General features: G+C 53.2%; 1 protein-coding gene across 2 annotated transcripts in view; it reads left to right on the top strand.

Moving 5' to 3' along the window:
- The window catches only part of KIF26B (kinesin family member 26B), a 464,521-nt gene that overhangs the window by 371,640 nt on the left and 75,249 nt on the right, over positions 1–17,632 (top strand). For both annotated transcript variants that reach the window (XM_060644891.3, XM_060644893.3), the window contains 3 exons: positions 9,201–9,407; positions 14,512–14,605; positions 15,622–15,884. In XM_060644891.3, coding sequence (XP_060500874.3) covers positions 9,201–9,407; positions 14,512–14,605; positions 15,622–15,884 — 564 coding nt within the window. The remainder of the gene's footprint in view (positions 1–9,200; positions 9,408–14,511; positions 14,606–15,621; positions 15,885–17,632) is intronic.

Below are 17,632 nucleotides of genomic sequence, written 5' to 3'. Positions count from 1 at the left end.
CATACCCTCAACAATAGTAATTTGTACATGTATATTATAAATTTTTAAAATACTAAAATTTCAGGGGCGCCTGGGTGGCTCAGTCAGTTAAATGTCCGACTGTTGATTTCAGCTCGGGTCATGATCTCACGCTTCATGAGTTTGAACCCTGTTTCGGGCTCTGCGCTGACAGTGAGGAGCCCCCTTGGGATTCTGTCTCCCTCTCTCTCTGCCCCTCCCCTGCTCACGCTCTTTCTGTCTCCCAAAATAAATAAACATTAAAAAAATACTAAATTTTTATCATAGTAATAGAACACCACATAATATAATTATTATAAAGTAAGAATAGCTACTGTGGGGGCACCTGGGTGGCTCAGTCGGCTGAGCGTCCGACTTCGGCTCAGGTCATGATCTCACGGTTCGTGAGTTCGAGCCCCGTGTCGGGCTCTGTGCTGACAGCTCAGAGCCTGGAGCCTGCTTCGAATTCTGTGTCTCCCCCTCTCTCTGCCCCTCCCCTGCTCGTGCTCTGTGTCTCTCTCAAATATAAATAAATAAACATTGAAAACAAATTAAAAAAAAAGAATAGCTGGCATGTATTAAACACTCATGTAGCAGCACAGTCATAAGCGGCTCTTTTCATGATCACCGTAACCCCGCTAGGAAGGTACTGTTGTCAGGACGAGCTTCTAGATAGGCCTGCGGGAGGTTAAATCACTCGTGCAGATACAGCGCGGTAAACGGTGCAGCCAGAGCCCAAACCCAGGCAGCCTGTGGGTAGAGCGTGTGCCCCAGCCTCCAGGCTACCCTCCACATGGTCCTAGGGAGGCCAGGCAGACAGCAAGTGCCCTTAGCCTTGGAGCTGCTCGTCCAGGGACGCCCGAGAACCCCACGTCCCACTTCGCTTTGGACCCAAGAAGGACTGTGTCTTAGGATGCGTTTTAAAACCCGCTCATCCATTCGAAATGAGTTCCCTAACACGATGAGCTAAGAGATGGGGCCTCTTGTATGTAGGCCGCTGTCACAATTCCAGTCCTTGCTGCCAGACCAGCCCCTGAAACGTGCCTGCCTCCACCCTCCCAGCCTGGCCAGCTTTTCCCCGGCCTGCTAATTGGAGTGAAGGACCTCGCTCCCAGAGGCTGCCTGGCCCCCAGCAGCCCTTCCCTGGCTGCAGACCCCCTCCGGGCCATGCTTCCTCCCTGCTGGGCTTGCGGGCTGAGGCTGACACATGCACCAGACAGGAGCTTCGGGGAACTTCCCCCCCCTCCCCGAAGCACTTCCTTAGCGAGCACATCTCATTACTGGGCTCCATTTTCTGGTCCTGCACATGCTCCCCTCACGCTTAGCTTTCTGGTGCTACCACCTGTCACCTTTCCCGGCGTGGCTTTTAATAATGTAAATCTCCCCTCTCTGATGGCATCACCGCTCATCATGTGCCGTCTGGCGCCACATGAGCTCACCCGCTGGCACCCCTGAGAAGCCAGCCACCCAGCGCAGGGACAGTACCCTGTCTTTAAGGGGGTTCGGCTCTGGCCCAGCCCCCAATGAACAGGTTCAGGCTCTGCTGGCTTTGGTGGAAGGGACAAGCCTCTTCTCTGGCTCCATCTGACCCAGAACGCTCACTGCAGGGCGAGTGGGTCAGGGGCCCCTGCCCTTTCACCTTCGCCAGCAGGCAACTGGCTTTGGGCAAGTCACTTAAGTACCCACTGCCCTTAAAGTAAGGATGATGGTGGTAATGGCCATGTTAACGTTTCCCTAATAAAGCTGTTGTGGGGAATCAAATGGAAATAAGGATGAGAAGATCCCCTGTAAATATAAAATTCGGGGCGCCTGAGTGGCTCAGTCGGTTAAGCATCTGACTCTTGGTTTCAGCTCAGGTCATGATCTCATGGTTTGTGGGTTCAAGCCCCACGTCACGTATGGAGCCTGCTTGGGATTCTCTCTCTCCCGCTCTCTCTGCCCCTTGCCCACTCATGTTCTCTCTCTCTCTCTCTCTCTCTCTCTCAAAATAAATTTTATTAAAAACTTTTACTGGGTGGCTCAGTTGGTTGAGTGTCAGGCTTCAGCTCAGGTCATGAGCTTGTGGTTCATGAGTTCGAGCCCCGCGTCGGGCTCTGTGCGGACAGCTCGGAGCCTAGAGCCTGCTTCGGATGCTGTGTCCCCCTCTCTGTCTGCCCTACCCCCACTTGTGCTCTGTCTTTCTGTCTCTCAAAAATGAATAAACATTACAAAAAATTTTTTAATAAAATTTGTAAAGAAGTTATGGCCGTGGTACAGATGGCTGGTGATGAGTCAGTGATGAAGTCACTGATTTTGTCAACACAGAGTAGATGCTCCCCCAGATAGGCCAGGGGAGCTCTCAGCCTCGTGGCATCTGCCCTCCTAGCCCCCAGACTCAGCACCGGATCCTGTTCCCCTGGACCTTTTCTGGGGGAATGGCCCCATGAACCTTGACTGGGTCAGTAGGATTACTATTGTAGTTTGGTGCAAAGAAACTCTGTCCGATTTAGTTTGATTCTGCAAGTAACTGAGCTGTGATGCATGGATCTGTATAATTCTGTAAAGATAACTATGTTTGGATGGAACACAACTCTCAGATATGTTTAAAGGTTCCCTCTGTTAACTTAAGGAGGACGGCTCTCTCGTCCACCCATCCCTCCCAGGATCAGGGTTATTCAAGACTTCCAACAGCTCGTCTGTCAGGTCAAGCAGGCACATTGGGTAAATCGAACGGGAAAGGAAAGTCATGTATATGGGGGTCGGTGTGTCGGTGGTGGGTTAGCACTAGAATCTTAGGTTATAAAGTGGAGAGTGTCCTTTACATAACAGCTGGAAAATTACACCTTTAATCCCCTTTGGAAACTTTTACAGTAGATTTGTCAGAATGTCCTAAGCACGGAAGGATGTGAAGGGTTGCTGAATTTCGTGGTAGGTCAGAAAAGTAAGAGTGCTGAGAATACATACTGGGGGCACACTGTTTACGGCTCCTGTCCTCTGATCATCTCTCTTAGAATGTCTGGAGAATCTTCTGGAAGGGACTAATGAGCCATAAGCAGACAACATGAGCATATCCAGAATATCTGATCAAGACAGGAAAGAAAGGAATGAAATAAGGGAAACACCACATCCAGATTTTAGAGGTTCAGATCACATTCAACAGGGAGCACATACCTTTGCAAAAGATAGAAGCAGACCACTTGGTCTTTAATTTAATTTGTTGGGGGGGAGGGAGGAAAGTCATTTGATCCCGTCACTCCTGTCACTATGTATGGGCAGGCTCATTCAAGAATTTTTTGCTTTCAGTTTTAAAATTAAGGTTGGTAGGGGCACCTGGGTGTCACAGTCATTTAAGCGTCCAACTCTCAAACTCTGCTCGGGTCATGATCTTGCAGTTCGTGAGTTTGAGCCCCGCATCAGGCTCTGTGCTGATGGCATGGAACCTGCTTGGGATTCTCTCTCTCTCTCTCTCTCTCTCTCTCTCTCTCTCTCTTTCTCTCAAAATAAATAAATAAACTTAAAAAAAAATAAAATAAAAATTAAGGCTGGTAGAAAGGCTTCTGATGTCATTCACCTGTTGTAGAAAAGTCTATTTTACACTAGTTGATTTGAGGAATATGCCTTCTTCTTTCCTTCCTTTTTTCTTTTGTCCTTTCTTCTTTCTTCCTTCCTTCTTTCTTTTTTCTTTCTTCCTTTCTTCTTTCTTGAATAATATTTTATATGTGTGTAGTGCTTTATATTCTGCCTTTATTTCTCTGTTGCTTCCCACCTGTCCTTTAAGACAGGGGTCGTGGGTGGTACAACAGCCCAACTTTAGGGGTATGGAAGCCAGGGTCCACACCTGAAGTCACACAGCCGCTCAGTGGTGGTGACGTTTGGACTAGAACCCAGTCCCCTGGCTCCTAGCTCACCGTGGTGCCCATCACACCTGGAACCTGTAAGAAAGGAGATTGGTTCATCCCATGCAGGGACCCTTCTGTTATCTCTCATTTCTCCCTCAAGAGCTGAACCCCACCTGAAAATCTAGGGAAAGCAGGAAAGTCACCCTGGTGTGCGGTGAGGTCAGCGCAGTGCTCCCTCCGCGGACGTCCAGCTTCCACTCCCACCGGGCAGGGCTGGGGCACCGACTCTGGCTTTCTCTCTTCTGAGGCAGACAAGGTCGCCTAGAGGACAGAGTGATGGATATTTCCGTGGCTCACGTCTGTCACAAGGAACCTCAGCGTCTCCATCGCAGGCGCCGGCCTCAGCAGGAAAGACGCAGGGTCCTGGAACAGACTGGTTCTGTGGTTTGGCCGTTCTGTCTCAGCCGACGCGCCCTTCGGTTCCAGACTCTCCTCCGAATCATCCAACTTGTTCACTTTTCTCACTATTCTTGTTGGTGGATTTTGACGAACCTGTCACACTGGCCTCTGGTTTGCCTTGAACCCTTCCCAGACATGTTTTAGGAACTTAGGAATAGATCTGGGGGCACCTGGGTGGCTCTGTCGGGCCCTCTGCTGTCAGCACAGAGCCTGCTTCAGATCCTCTCTCTCTGCCTCCCTCTCTCTGCTCCTTCCTCGCTCACTCTATACAAAATAATAAATAAAAAAAAATTTAGGGGCGCCTGGGTGGCTCAGTCGGTTAAGCATCCAACTTCAGCTCAGGTCATGATCTCATGGTCCATGAGTTTCAAGCCCCAGGTCGGGCTCTGTGCTGACAGCTCAGAGCCTGGAACCTGCTTCAGGTTCTGTGTCTCCCTCTCTCTCTCTGCCCCTGCTCTGCTCACGCTCTCTCTCTCTCTCTCTCTCTCAAAAATAAGTAAACATTGAAATTTTTTTTAATTAAAAAAACAAAGAACAGATCTGGAAGGCTCAAAGATAACTCTAATACTCTGCGATCAGGACGAAAATGATGCCCAAATGGCATTTCTTGTGAGGTTGGTCTGACTTCACCTTGATTCGTTTCTACTGACCTGATTCTTAAAAAGTTGTGGACTGGAGGGCACCTGGGTGGCTCAGTCGGTTAAGCGTCTGACTCTTAATTTTGGCTCAGGTCATGATCTCATGGTTCGTGGGATTGAGCCCCACGTCTAGCTCTGTACTGATGGCACAGGGCCTGCTTGGGATTCTCTCTCTCTCTCTCTCTCTCAAAAAGAAATAAACTTTTTTAAAGAGTGTGGGCTTGGACATCAACGTAAGGAGATTCAAAATATAAAAGTGTAAAAAGACGTGCAAGGTGTCAGCACTTAATTGACTTTGAAGCCTCTAGCCTTGTAGGGGAAACGACGTATCCTTGGTGACATAGGTGCACTGAGCATTTCCCGTGGCCGCGACACGGTCCAGGGGCCAGTCACTGTCTCCTGTGTGTCTGTTGGGGGCCTTCATTGTGGGGGCCCCACAAAGGAGTGTAAACAAAGCTGGAGAATGAGAACGGTGACTGGTGGTCTCTCCCCACCCCCACCAACCTCACCACCATCCGTGGTCTTCTCTGTTGCTGAGCAAGCCTTCCAAAGGTCACGTTGGCCAGAGCCTTCCTTAGAGTCTGACGAAAACCTCCAGCTGGGAAGCTTCTGGGTAGAGAGAGGAGCAGTGAGGAGCCCCCTGCGTCCACACCGGGTTCTCTTCTCCGTGACTAGAGATGGACACGAACATCTGTGCACATGATCACGTGTGGCGGCAACAGTGAGCGCCCGTGGGGACCACCCCTCAGGAGCCCCCGTGTGGTGGCCACACCGTGATGGAGCGTCCACGCAGCCCAGGAGCGAGGTTCTGCCTCTGTCGATGAGTCTCTCGCAAATCCTCCTGGAATGTCTCGGGCCGTCCAGGGAGGGGGGCTGCCGTGGTTGATGAGCAAGACGCCCAGAGCTGCAGCCGGTCCCACCGGCCGCCGAGCCATTAGAGAGATGAGGCAAAAGTGGGGTCTTGACCACTGAGGGTGGCTGTTGGTCGAGGAAATACCAACCTCCTGTCGTTGGAATGTGTCCACTCAGACCGCGCCTTAGTTTTCTGGATCTCATTTTGCCAGTCCTGCCTTTGCGATTGAAAGCAGGGATCGTCCCCCCTGCCCTGAGAGCTGGGAGACAGCTGTGGGTGTTCATGACGGCAGGGACCCTCTCTGTGCCCCGGAGCAGCAGGGACAGGAAGGGCTGAAGCAGGTGCCGCCGGGAACCCACCAGCATCTGCAACAAAAATGAAAACTTCTGGCAAGTCCGGGGGACCGTCTTGATCACAAGTGGTATCTTCAAAGCGCTTTAATTACAGAGGATTAAGCCGAACGCCAAGTGCTGGAATGAGGGAAGAATTGGCACAAAGGAAGTCAAGCAGAAAAACCTAATTTCCTTCCTTTAAGGGGAGAAAAAAAATATCCATTTATTTAAATGAACTGCGAAGGAAAAGAATGGCATTTCCCCACCCCCACCCAGAGTTCAGTGGGTCTTGAAAGGACTGCGTGTCTCCTGGGCCAGACCAGCGGCCAGCACCGTCAGCCTGTCTGCAGAAATTGGAGGGCAGGCTCGGAACTTCATTACGATGCAGGAGCATCCCCCACTCCCCCACCCCCGGACAAATGACTCGCTAATTCAGCCCCTTCTCTCCCACGTCTCCATGCAGGCCCTTGCCTGGCTTAGCTCATAGTTTACATTCAGCACCTCTGGTTACCCAGAAATTGCATGTGAAATTGTGAAATCGAAAAGCAGCGGGCCATGTGACTCCATCAGTTCTGCCTGGCATTTGCATCCTCTTTGACTTGTAGCGCTCAGAGGCCGGGCGAGGGGCTTTGCTTACGGAAAGCCCGGAGGCCCCAGACACTACCAAAAGTTGCCGTTGGAATATGTGCCCTGGGCACACCTGCTGTGTGACTGGGGCAGATCTACCCGCACGAGCCGGGCTGAAATCAGCACGGAGACGTTCACAGTGAACGAGAGAATTGCCAGAATGGAACGTAGACCAATGTGCTGCTTGCTGTCACACACACAGTGACGGTGTTTTACTCATAGGAGCCTGCGAGGACCTGTGCGTAATCCCTAGCGCTGTCTGCGGGGATCCCCCCGTGGCATCCCGTTTGTGATTCACGGGACCCGGCGTCCGGGGCGAGAAGTTCTAAAACCTTACCGCTAACACGGTGATCAGAGAATGCTAGGATGTCACAGTTCAGAGGAAGGCGAGTATGGGGGAAGGAGGAAGAGGGAGAGAAACAGGAATCACGCACCCACCCTGCGCTGGTTACTCTGCAGGTCAATTTCTTTCATTCTTCCCATGGTCCCCTGAGAGAGGCCTCATCGTCCCTATCACACAGGTGAGAACACTGAGGCTCCAAGAGGCTGGACCACATACGGGAGGCAGTACTTGTCATGATGTAAAAAGTATGAGCTTTGGTGTCAAGACAGAGGTGGGATCAGAGCCCAGCCTTACCACGAACATTTTCAGAGATTTGGGGCAAGTTCTGGAGCACGAGTTGTCTCATCTGGACAAGGGTACCTATGCATTGGCGTGTCGGACTCAGTAATGTCCTTTGGGTGACAGCACCGCCCTAGCACACAATAGACCCCCAGGAAATGGCAGGAATCGTTATATGACACCGCCCCCCCAGCGGGAGAACCAGGATTTAAACCCCGAGAGCCTCACCCCAGCCATGGGTTCCTTCCACTGTGACACCCGGCCTCCAGATCCACCCTGAGTGCTGTTCTGAAGGGATGGGAACCAGCACCGCTGGGACACAGCCAGGGCAACCGACGAGGCCCGTGCCTGTCAACCTTGTACATTGCAGGCCAGTTCCCGTGTCTCAACAGACAGGGAGAAGATAAACAGGAGGGTGCCCTCGCTCCATTATGCACAATGCAGATTATTCTCGGAGCATTTCTGCACGTTGGAGATCTTTTATTTAAAAATGTATAAACCCCTCTCTGCGAAACTGCCTGACTGACATTTCATCAGACCTGACAACTGATCCGATGAGGAAGGCAAGACACAGAGATGAGGTTTAAAAGAACCCTCTACAGAGCTGCAGGGTTCGCCACGTGGTATTATAAAAATCATCTGGGGGCGCCTGGGTGGCTCAGTCGGTTAGGCGTCTGACTTCAGCTCAGGTCACGATCTCACGGTCCGCGAGTTCGAGCCCCGCGTCCGGCTCTGTGCCGTGACAGCTCCGAGCCTGGAGCCTGCTTCGGATTCTGTGTCTCCGCCTCTCTCTGCCCCTCCCCCACTCATGCTCTGTCTCTCTCTATCAAAAAATGAATAAACTTTAAAAAAAATTAAAAAAAAAAAAGAAAAAAAATCATCTGTCTCTCTCTGTCTGTTACCCTGTGTATCACCAGCCTTTGTGTCTTGGGAGCCTAGCCCAGTGCTGGAATATAGCAGGTGCTCACTGGCACATTTGGACTGAACTAGCAACACAGAAGCAGAGGCTGATAAGGGCGCAAACACCTTCCAGTTCCCCAGGACTTGAGCCTCCAGAGCTGTGTGTGTGGCTGCAGCTTGACTTCGGCTCACCTTAGGGCTCGGGGGGCAGGCGGTTTATTTCCATGAGTGCTCCGCTAGGCCGTGGGGGTGGAGCGGGCTGGCGGTCGTGTCTGGTCTGTGGTCAATTCCTCAGGAGGCGGGTTAAAGGGACCCGCTCCCGGTTCCCACTGAGACGCGTTTTCCTTCCCTGAAATGACAACTCCTGTGCACTCGCTTAATGGGATCCCAAATAACACGTTTCGAACGAATCTTTTTTCACCGTTGCTCCTTGGAACACATTTCAAATGCTGGCCATTAAAAACAGGCCATTTCACAAGCCTTTAATGATGACGCTAATAACTGTGGGTTTTTGTCTCCGAGAGTCCTGATGAGCGGAGGTGAGGAGTAAATTATGGAGCTAACGTTTATGTCTGTGGTTTATCGATCTGTGAGGAGTCCTCTTCCAGGGAATTACGCCAGCCCCCAAACCTCGGCCATCCAGATTGCCTGTTCGCCTGTGTGACTGGCCCACCAGCATACAGTTAATTTTCAGTTTATATTAATAAGAAGGTAAAGAACACGATGTGCCATTTCTGTAAGAAAGTAACGGACGTAGCAAAACATGCCACCTGGTAGTTACAAACAGGTCAGTTTTCGCATAACCCGCTGAAGGTTATGTCGTTAACCCGTGTCATCATGAGAAGGTTCCCTGCCGCGGTGGATGCTCGTGTCCCCAGAGTGCATAGAGGGTGCCCCATCATAAAGTATCCAACGACGTCACTGCACGTCATTTCCCGCCTTTGTTTCCTGCAGGTGAAAGTCATGCTTCGCATCTGTTCCACGTTGGCCCGCGACACCTCCGAATCCAGCTCTTTCTTAAAGGTGGACCCGCGGAAGAAGCAGATCACCCTGTATGACCCCCTGACCTGCGGAGGTCAAAACGTCTTCCAGAAGAGAGGCAACCAAGTTCCCCCTAAGATGTTTGCCTTCGATGCCGTGTTTCCTCAAGATGCTTCTCAGGTGGGTGTGGCCCCTCCCACCGTCCCCAGCCACAGGCTCAGGCAGTGTTGATTGGTTCCAAGAAGCCTTCCACGTCCACCAGGACCTGTGAGCTGGGAGGGTGTCTTCCAGAGTGTTCTGACGTGTCAGTTCTTCCGGCTGTACAACTTTTGGAAACCCGTGGGAGCTCCGTTGAATAGTTCGGTCCCGTTGAATTATCGGTGTCAGGGCTCGGGTGGCATCATCGTGCCAGGATTTCAACACAACACATCCTTGGAGAGAAGGAGGAGGGTGGAGGAGGGAGCCAGTCCGAGGATGGCTTACAGAAGCAGGGACTGGAAGGCAGAAGTGGAAATTTTAGGAACAACAGCAAGAAGATGGTGGCACGTGTGGTCCGCTAAGAACACCACGCCTGCCTGGGCTCCTGGGTGTGTCGAGGAGCTGGGTTTGAATCAGGCAGAGCTCTAGGGCCCTATAGGGGGCAAGTCCTAGTGAGGCATTGGTGTGGCAGGCAGGGAAACTGAGGCTCACATGCAGTCCTGCGGCCTGAATCGGTGAGGTGGAGTAGAGGGGAAGAAGAGAGGCGAGGGACAGCCGTCGTATTATTTAGCTGGTGATGCGTTACAACTCAGGGGCTTAAACCAACGAGCATTTATTCTTCCCTGTTAATCTATGGTCCGGCCGAGCGTTCTTCCATTTCTGGCTTGGCGCACTTACGTGTCTATCCCATGTTTGCGGGCTGCCTGGCTTTAGGCTGGTGTAGAATCCGCGTTGTTTCTCCTCAAGCAGCAGGCTCTCCGGGGCTTGCGCTCACGGCGGTGGAATGATCCAAGTACACACGCCTCCCGAGGCTAGGCTTGGCGTTGACATAAGGTCACTTCTGCTGCGTTCGGTTGGCTCAGATCTGAGGGGTGGGAAGAGACCCCGCGTCTTGAGTGGTGGCACTGCAAAGTCACCCTGCAAGGGGCGCGTGCACACACACACACGCACACACACGCACACACACACACACACACACACACACACACACAGACACAGGGAGTGTGGAGAGTTATGGCCGTTCTGCTCCGAGTATAATTTGGAGGCTCCTTGGGGGCCCAGAGTGCCGAGATTCCTGGACCGGAGCTCCTGGAGCCAATCCCAGTAAGAACAGATGTCCACTGGAAGATTCAGTCACACCATCTGGTGCAGTTCATCTGCAGTGAATCGGCACGGCTGAATCTTCCGGTAGACGCGTCACCCAGGTTACAGGTGTGCGGTGACCTGCCTCGCCTGCGTTCTGGCATCTTCGGATGCGTTTCCGGCTGGCCCTTCCCAGGATTCGTACAAAACAGGGTGCTTCAGGGTGGCCAATGCCTGCAGCGGAGCCTGAGGACAAGGGTGCTCGCAGCTCCTGTTTGTTTCCGACGCTGCATCCGAGTGTAGAAGAGAGGATACTCACACGGGCCCCGGAATCATACCACAGACACACAGTGTGTGTTCCAGGCTCCATTCGTTAACGAGCTGGGCACATGGTTTCCCCAAAGAGTTTCACCACGAAGAGACAAAATATAAAGAAGTTCGATAGTTTCTCTCTGACGTGTGTGTGTGTGTGTGTGTGTGTGTGTGTGTGTGTGTGGTACCACCCAGCTCACTAATCTAAACCTGACATCGTGTCTAATAAATGGCCTGCACGTAATGTAATTAACACAGTTAAAACTTTTCTGAAGCGGTTCTCCCCAAGTTGCAGAAATTCCAAAGCAAACCCTAAATGAAGTCCGGGCTGTTAATGAGTTTTAGATTTATTCCCGAAAAGAGCCATTTTTAATTGCTCACGTTTGCTTACATTTCACACAGGGCTCCATGCGACTGTCACACTCGCTTCTGGAAGCTTCTCTTTTGTTAAATTCGCCAATAATATAACGCATTGCATTTCTCTATTCAATTTGTGGTTTTCGGGAAGTTTCATATACATTAACCCACTGGACTCTTCTCGGATTCTGTGCTGTAAAAGAGGGAAGTTTTGCCATGTTCACATCCTGCGCAAGGAAACTGAGGCTCAAAGACGCAGCCTCTCATTCGTAGTCCCTTTCCTGAGCAGACCTCGCTTCCTGCTTTCCTCCCCGTAATCTCTCTGTCCTGCATCTCTGACCTCCCGCCATTTTATTCGCTGTTTACTAGCAGTGTGTCCTTGGGCGGGTCACTGCACCTCTCTGGGCCTCAGCGTCCTCATCTGTAAGCTGAAGACAGACCCAAATCAATGTGATTCATTGAGCCGATACATACGAGATGCTCGAAATAGAGCCGGAGCGTGGTATTCGGTAACTGTGAGCTATCTTTGCCTGTTGTGTCATCACTGATGACAGTCATGGTCAGCCTCAGCGCCCGAGGGGTGAGCACCCTTTGAGCCTCCGAGGCAGGAAAGCAGGCAAGTGGATGCGGTGGCTTCTGCTCTCAGGTCCTCAGTGGGCTCATGAGCTGCAGCCACCAGGGAGGTCCCAGGCGCTTATGAACTTGGCTTTCTCTCAGTCTGTCGGGACATCCGCTAAGCAATGATTGGAACAGTCCTTGCTCCTCACTGCCCTGGTGGACCCTCCCTAGGACCCATGGTGGCCTTGGCAGTCATCAGCTGCCCCCTCCGGGGCAGACCTCCGCTGGGTCTGGCTGTGGGAATGTGTCTTAGTCCGTTTGGGCTGCCGTAACAAAACAGCACGGACTGGCGGGCTTATCAACTACAGAAATTTCTTTCCCACAGTTTTGGAGGCTGGAAAGTCCAAGACCAAATCCTTCCCAATTCACAGCTGTCTTCCTGCTGAACGGGGTGAGGGAGCTCTCTGGGGCGTCTTCCCCAAGAACGCTGATCTCGTTCATGAGGGTTCCACCCTCATGACCTACTCACCCCCCCCCCCCCCACACACACACACAAAGGCTTATTTCCAAATACCATCACAGTGGATGTTAGGTTTCTAGTTTTTTAATGTTGATTCATTTATTTTGAAAGAGAGCAAGCAAAGCAGGGAGGGACAGAGATAGAGACAGAGACAGAGACCAAGAGACAATCCCAAGCAGGCTCCATACTGTCAGTGCAGAGCCTGATGCAGGGCTTGAAACCACAAACCGTGAGAACATGACCAGAGCTGAAATCAAGAGTTGGACGCTTAACCAACTGAGCCCCACAGCTGCCCCTGGACGTCAGGTTTGAACATAGCAGTTTTGGGGACACACATTCAGTCCCTCGCAGGAAGGGCGGTGGGGAGGACTCCAGCATGTGGGTAAGTGGAGGCTTCCTGCTGCCCGCGTCTGTGCTAGGGAAGGCTCCCTGCCTCTCTGGGCCCCCCAGATGGAAGGCGGCAGGGGGCCCCCAGGGGCCACTGTCAACCACTAACAATACGAGATGGACAGGTCATTGACCACTGGAATTGCAGGAATTCAGCAAGGGGAGCCCCGTGAGGCCACTCCCATGTCTCCTGTGGCCACTGGCCTTTGCACAGATGATTCTGGTCCATACACAACCAACTCTCAGCCCTGGTCTGTTTGGTGGCTGGCTCCAGGTGGGGCTGTGAGCTCCCTGGCCCCCCTCCTCACTTCATGTCCAAAGGAGGCAGAGTTCATGCAGCAAGAACTTCTCCCCCCTCTGCAGAGGTGCCCATGGGGAGTTCCAGATTCTACTGCTCGGGGCGCCTGGGGGCTCAGTGGACTGGCCTCCGACTTTGGCTCAGGTCCTCATCTCACGGTTCGTGAGTTCAAGCCCTGGGTCGGGCTCGGTGCTGACAGCAAGGAGCCTGTTTAGAGTCTCTCTCTCGCTCTTTCCCTGCCCCTCCCCCACTTGCGTGCGTGCTCTCCCCCACCCCGACACCTCAAATAAATAAACATTAAAAAGAATATTCTACTGCCTCAGTCTCAGGGCTTCGAGCCAGCCTCTCGCTGCCTAGGTCCTGGGGGTGTGACAGATCCTGTGGTCCCCATGACAGCCTTGTCCTGCCCCCCCCCCAAGTCCAGGAGGAGCCCCCGGCAGAGTTGTTGAGGCACCACCAGAACAGACGGCGGGGTGGGGGTGGAGTATGGTTTTTCAGTTTGGGTTCGGGAGAGAAAATCGATTTCCAAGTATTCACGCCCGTTGTACTCATGCAGCCTGGAGCTGAAAACTGGATTCCCACCGGGAGGCACGCTGCCCCGCCGACCGCAGAGCCCGGGTGTTTCACGCCTCTGAGTGCATCCCAAAGTTCGGACTCTGGCAGGAAGGGGAGAGCACACAGTGCACTGTTTTGTCCTCCTGGAAGCCTCAGATGCTATCCAGAGAGTTCCCAGATGTCCCAAGTCAGGCCACAAAATGTACTGAGTTCTTGTCGTTTGAGGAGCGGTAGCTTATTGGGTGTTAATGGGGAAATACCGAAAGTTCTCAGAAGCCTGGCCCCCTCCGAGGACTTGAGAGTCATGTGGCAGACGAGACACAGCAGGCTGAAGAGCATCCATTATAACACGCTGACGAGGGGCCTTTGACACTGTACATTGTTATCTGCCCAGAGAGAAAGAAAGGGCTGGTTTTGAAGAGAAGGGGACGTGGCTCAAGAACGAGGAGGGAGGTTGGGAGAGAGAGTCGATGTAGATCACCAGGCCCCTGCTTATGTGAGAAATGCAACGTTTCCCAAGGTCATTTTCTTGAAATGGTACGTCATCTTTTTCCTACTAACAAGCTTGGTCCAATTCTATGCTGTGTGTGTGTGTGTGTGTGTGTGTGTGTGTGTGTGTGTGTGAGTGAAGGAAGGATCCAGTTAGCGGAGGGTCAGTGGAAAGTCTAAATGCCTTGTCCAGCAGCCCAGAAGGGCAGATCAGGAAGGCCACGAGGTCCATGAAAACGCCCTGTGCTGTGGTCTCGTCCCAGCGCCAGCGTGTTGCTGCCTGGCCTGCGGAGGCGGCCGCTGGAACGGGCTGCAAGTCAGCAGAAGGGTGGTTTGCGGGCGGTGTATGTGAGGCTCGGGCTTGCGAGAGGCAGAGGCACCGGACGGTTTCGAGCGGCCCAGAACTCCTTCACGGCCTGACCCGTCCGTAGCGCCCCGGCCGTGGGACCGGAGCCCCGGGGCGGCGGGCTCCCCTCGCCGTTGCTCACGGTCCGCTCACTGCACGTGTCCCCTCTTGTGTCCGCCAGGCCGAGGTGTGTGCTGGAACCGTGGCGGAGGTGATCCAGTCCGTGGTCAACGGGGCGGACGGCTGCGTCTTCTGCTTCGGCCACGCCAAGCTGGGTCAGTGAGAGCCGTGCTCGTCTCTGCCGTTAGCGTGCCGAATCACGCAGCCCGTGCTCCGGCGCGGGTCCCGGGGTCTGTGTCAGCAGATGGAAGGCGGCCGCCTGGCCTGAGGAGTCACCAGTAACGGTTCCTGCTGCTAAAATGCAATGCCCGTCCCAAGTGGAGACCCAGTCACCTAGGAAACGGGGTGGGGTTCTTCCCACTTGGCCCAGGTCAGGGCCGCGCCCAGAGAGCCAGCAGGAGGAGGGACCCGCACCGAGCAGGGGCTCTTGGGTTCGGGGCAGTGCATGGAGCCTTCCGGGGAAAGCCCAGAACCGTGTCAGGACCTATCTGGGGAGCACCCGACAGCCGACCTTGCCTCCCAGCCTCTGGCCTGTGCCGGAGCGAGAAAGGACAAGGGGGTCAGGGGACCAGGGGAGCACCCGGCCGGGGGGGGGGGGGGGGGGTGGATCGGACCCCCTTAGGGTGCCTTCGTACTCCTGGCCTGCGTCCCTCGGCTCGGCAGGCCTCACTTTCCAAGTCAGTAATTTGGGGTGCTCCCAAAGCACCCCTTTGCAGGGAGGGAGGCCGGTTCTAGGCCGGGACAGAAAACTCATTTCACCTCACTTCTGTCCTCTTGATCTCTGATCAAAGCGGCAACCCAGAGCTTAATAGAATTTGCTCATGCTGTAAAAAGAGACACAGCATTGAACTTGAGGAAGGACATAAAGTGTAAGTATGTGCAGTTAATCTGTGGGGTGGTGATAAAAAGGGCCGTCATAGCGTTGAAAGATGTCTGCCTTCCCACCGCGTGTGAGACAGTGCAGCGACCGGATGGTGTGGGATCCTCCTCGAGGGGAGCGGTGACTTCATCCTGTCTGGGCGCTCACGTTCTTTATTACAGCCATTTAGCGCGTAGTACCGGGAAAGGCTTACCGCTTCCCTTGCCTCTTCCTCTCCTTCCTTCCCTCCCCCCACCTCCCCTGTGGAGGGGGACACTCAAGCCGTGTTCCTGCCTTGCCTCGCCCCCCCAGGGAAGTCCTACACCATGATCGGAAAGGACGACTCCATGCAGAACCTTGGCATCATCCCCTGTGCTATCTCCTGGCTCTTCAAGCTGATAAACGAACGCAAGGAAAAGACGGGAGCCCGCTTCTCGGTGCGGATCTCAGCCGTGGAAGTGTGGGGCAAAGAGGAGAACCTGAAGGACCTGCTGTCTGAGGTGGCCACGGGCAGCCTGCAGGACGGCCAGTCCCCGGGCGTGTACCTGTGCGAGGACCCCATCTGCGGCACGCAGGTGATTGGCTCTGGAGCTCAGTGTGGGGGAGGTGGGGAGGGGGGGGTCCAGAGTGGCTCCTCGCAGGGGAGGCTCCCCTGTGACTCACTCCACATGCACACGGAGGAGGCTCGTGAGTGTTTACTTGCAGGTGGACGGGGACTTTACGGCCTGCAGCTGGCCGCAGGGCCATCGGCCCCTAACCTAAATATTTGTACCTTGGATCTGACAGTGAGCAGCAACCACAATTATTGGAGCCCCCGGGGGCAAGTTGAATTCACTTTCTTTACGCCCCCTCTCAAGAAAAAAAAGAAAGTACAGTCTTTCTTTTGTGTAACAACAAGCCGAAATATTTACTGCTCTGCACAAATAGCTCCAGCCATTACTGGCGCTGTTTACGGCTCTATAAACTGTGTTTCTGGCACTGGTTTACAGCTGGGTTAGTAGTGCTGTAGGAAACGCTAATAACCACTTTCTAATTAGAACCATGAAATAATTGCTGGAACCGTGGAAGCCAAGAGAGGCTCCAGTCCACCTTCGCGGGAGGTGGTGCCTGTTCTGTGCGTCTCACGCTTGCCGGCTGACAGCAGGTGGAGTGAGTCTGGTTCATATCCAGAAGAATCTGCCCTTCCAATCTCCAGAAGGCTTTATTTCCTAGTTTTTTTCTGATAAGTGTTCATTTTGATGAGTGCCTGCCTCATCCCCGGTGGGATTGTTTTCTCGGGCGAGGTTCCCTCCAAGTTGCACCCATCTGTTCACACCTGGCCGTGTTCTTCCCCAGCTCAAAGCACCTCAGATCCTTCCATTTCTGTTATGAATCCCCCATTGCAAACCTCCTCATGATTTGTGGGGTCCTACATGACCCCTGCCTACCTTTCCAGCATCATCTCTTGCCATGCCTCTTTTTTTTTTAATTTTTAAAAATGTTTTATTATTTATTTCTGAGAGAGAGAGAGAGAGAGAGAGAGTGTGTGTGTGTGTGTGTGTGTGTGTGTGTGTGTGCAGGTGGGGGAGGGGCAGAGAGAGAGGGAGACACAGAATCTGAAGCAGGCTCCAGGCTCCGAGCTGTCAGCACAGAGCCCAATGCCGGGCTCGAACCCACGAACCGTGAGATCATGACCTGAGCCGAAGTCGGACGCTCAACCGACTGAGCCACCCAGGCGCCCCTCTTACCACTCCTCTTAAGTTACATTCAGGTCCCTTAAAAAAGGCAGCGCCCCTCAAACTTCACTGTGCATATGAATCACAGGGGATCTTGTGAAAATGCAGGTTCTGGTTGAATCCGTCTGGGATGGGGCCCCTGCTTGTGAATTGGTAACGAGTTTCCCAGTGATTGAGCACACTTTCAGTTGGAGGGCACTCAGACACCAGCCATCGTCCCTCTCCCCTCTGCACATCCTCCCCTCTGGCTCTTCATCTGGCTAAGTCCCTATCCTTCAGATGTCACTTCTTCCAGGAAGCCCTCTTAGATGGCTCTCCTTGGTCAGCTGTGACTGCCCAGTTAGTTCTCCCACTAAGGGTGGGTACCATGTCTGACTACGATTGGCCATTGGTAGTTTAAAAAAATTTTTTTTTACATTTATTTATTTTTGAGACAGAGACAGAGCATGAACAGGGGAGGGGCAGGGGGGGGGGCACAGAATGGGAAGCAGGCTCCAGGCTCTGAGCCATCAGCCCAGAGCCTGATGCAGGGCTCGAACTCATGGACCGCGAGATCAGGACCTGAGCCGAAGTCGGACGCTTAACCGACTGAGCCACCCAGGTGCCCC

The sequence above is a fragment of the Panthera onca genome, chromosome F1 (assembly GCF_046562875.1).
Source record: "Panthera onca isolate mPanOnc1 chromosome F1, mPanOnc1 haplotype 2, whole genome shotgun sequence".
Classification (NCBI taxonomy): domain Eukaryota; kingdom Metazoa; phylum Chordata; class Mammalia; order Carnivora; family Felidae; genus Panthera; species Panthera onca.
This window is presented reverse-complemented; position numbering and strand designations above follow the sequence as displayed.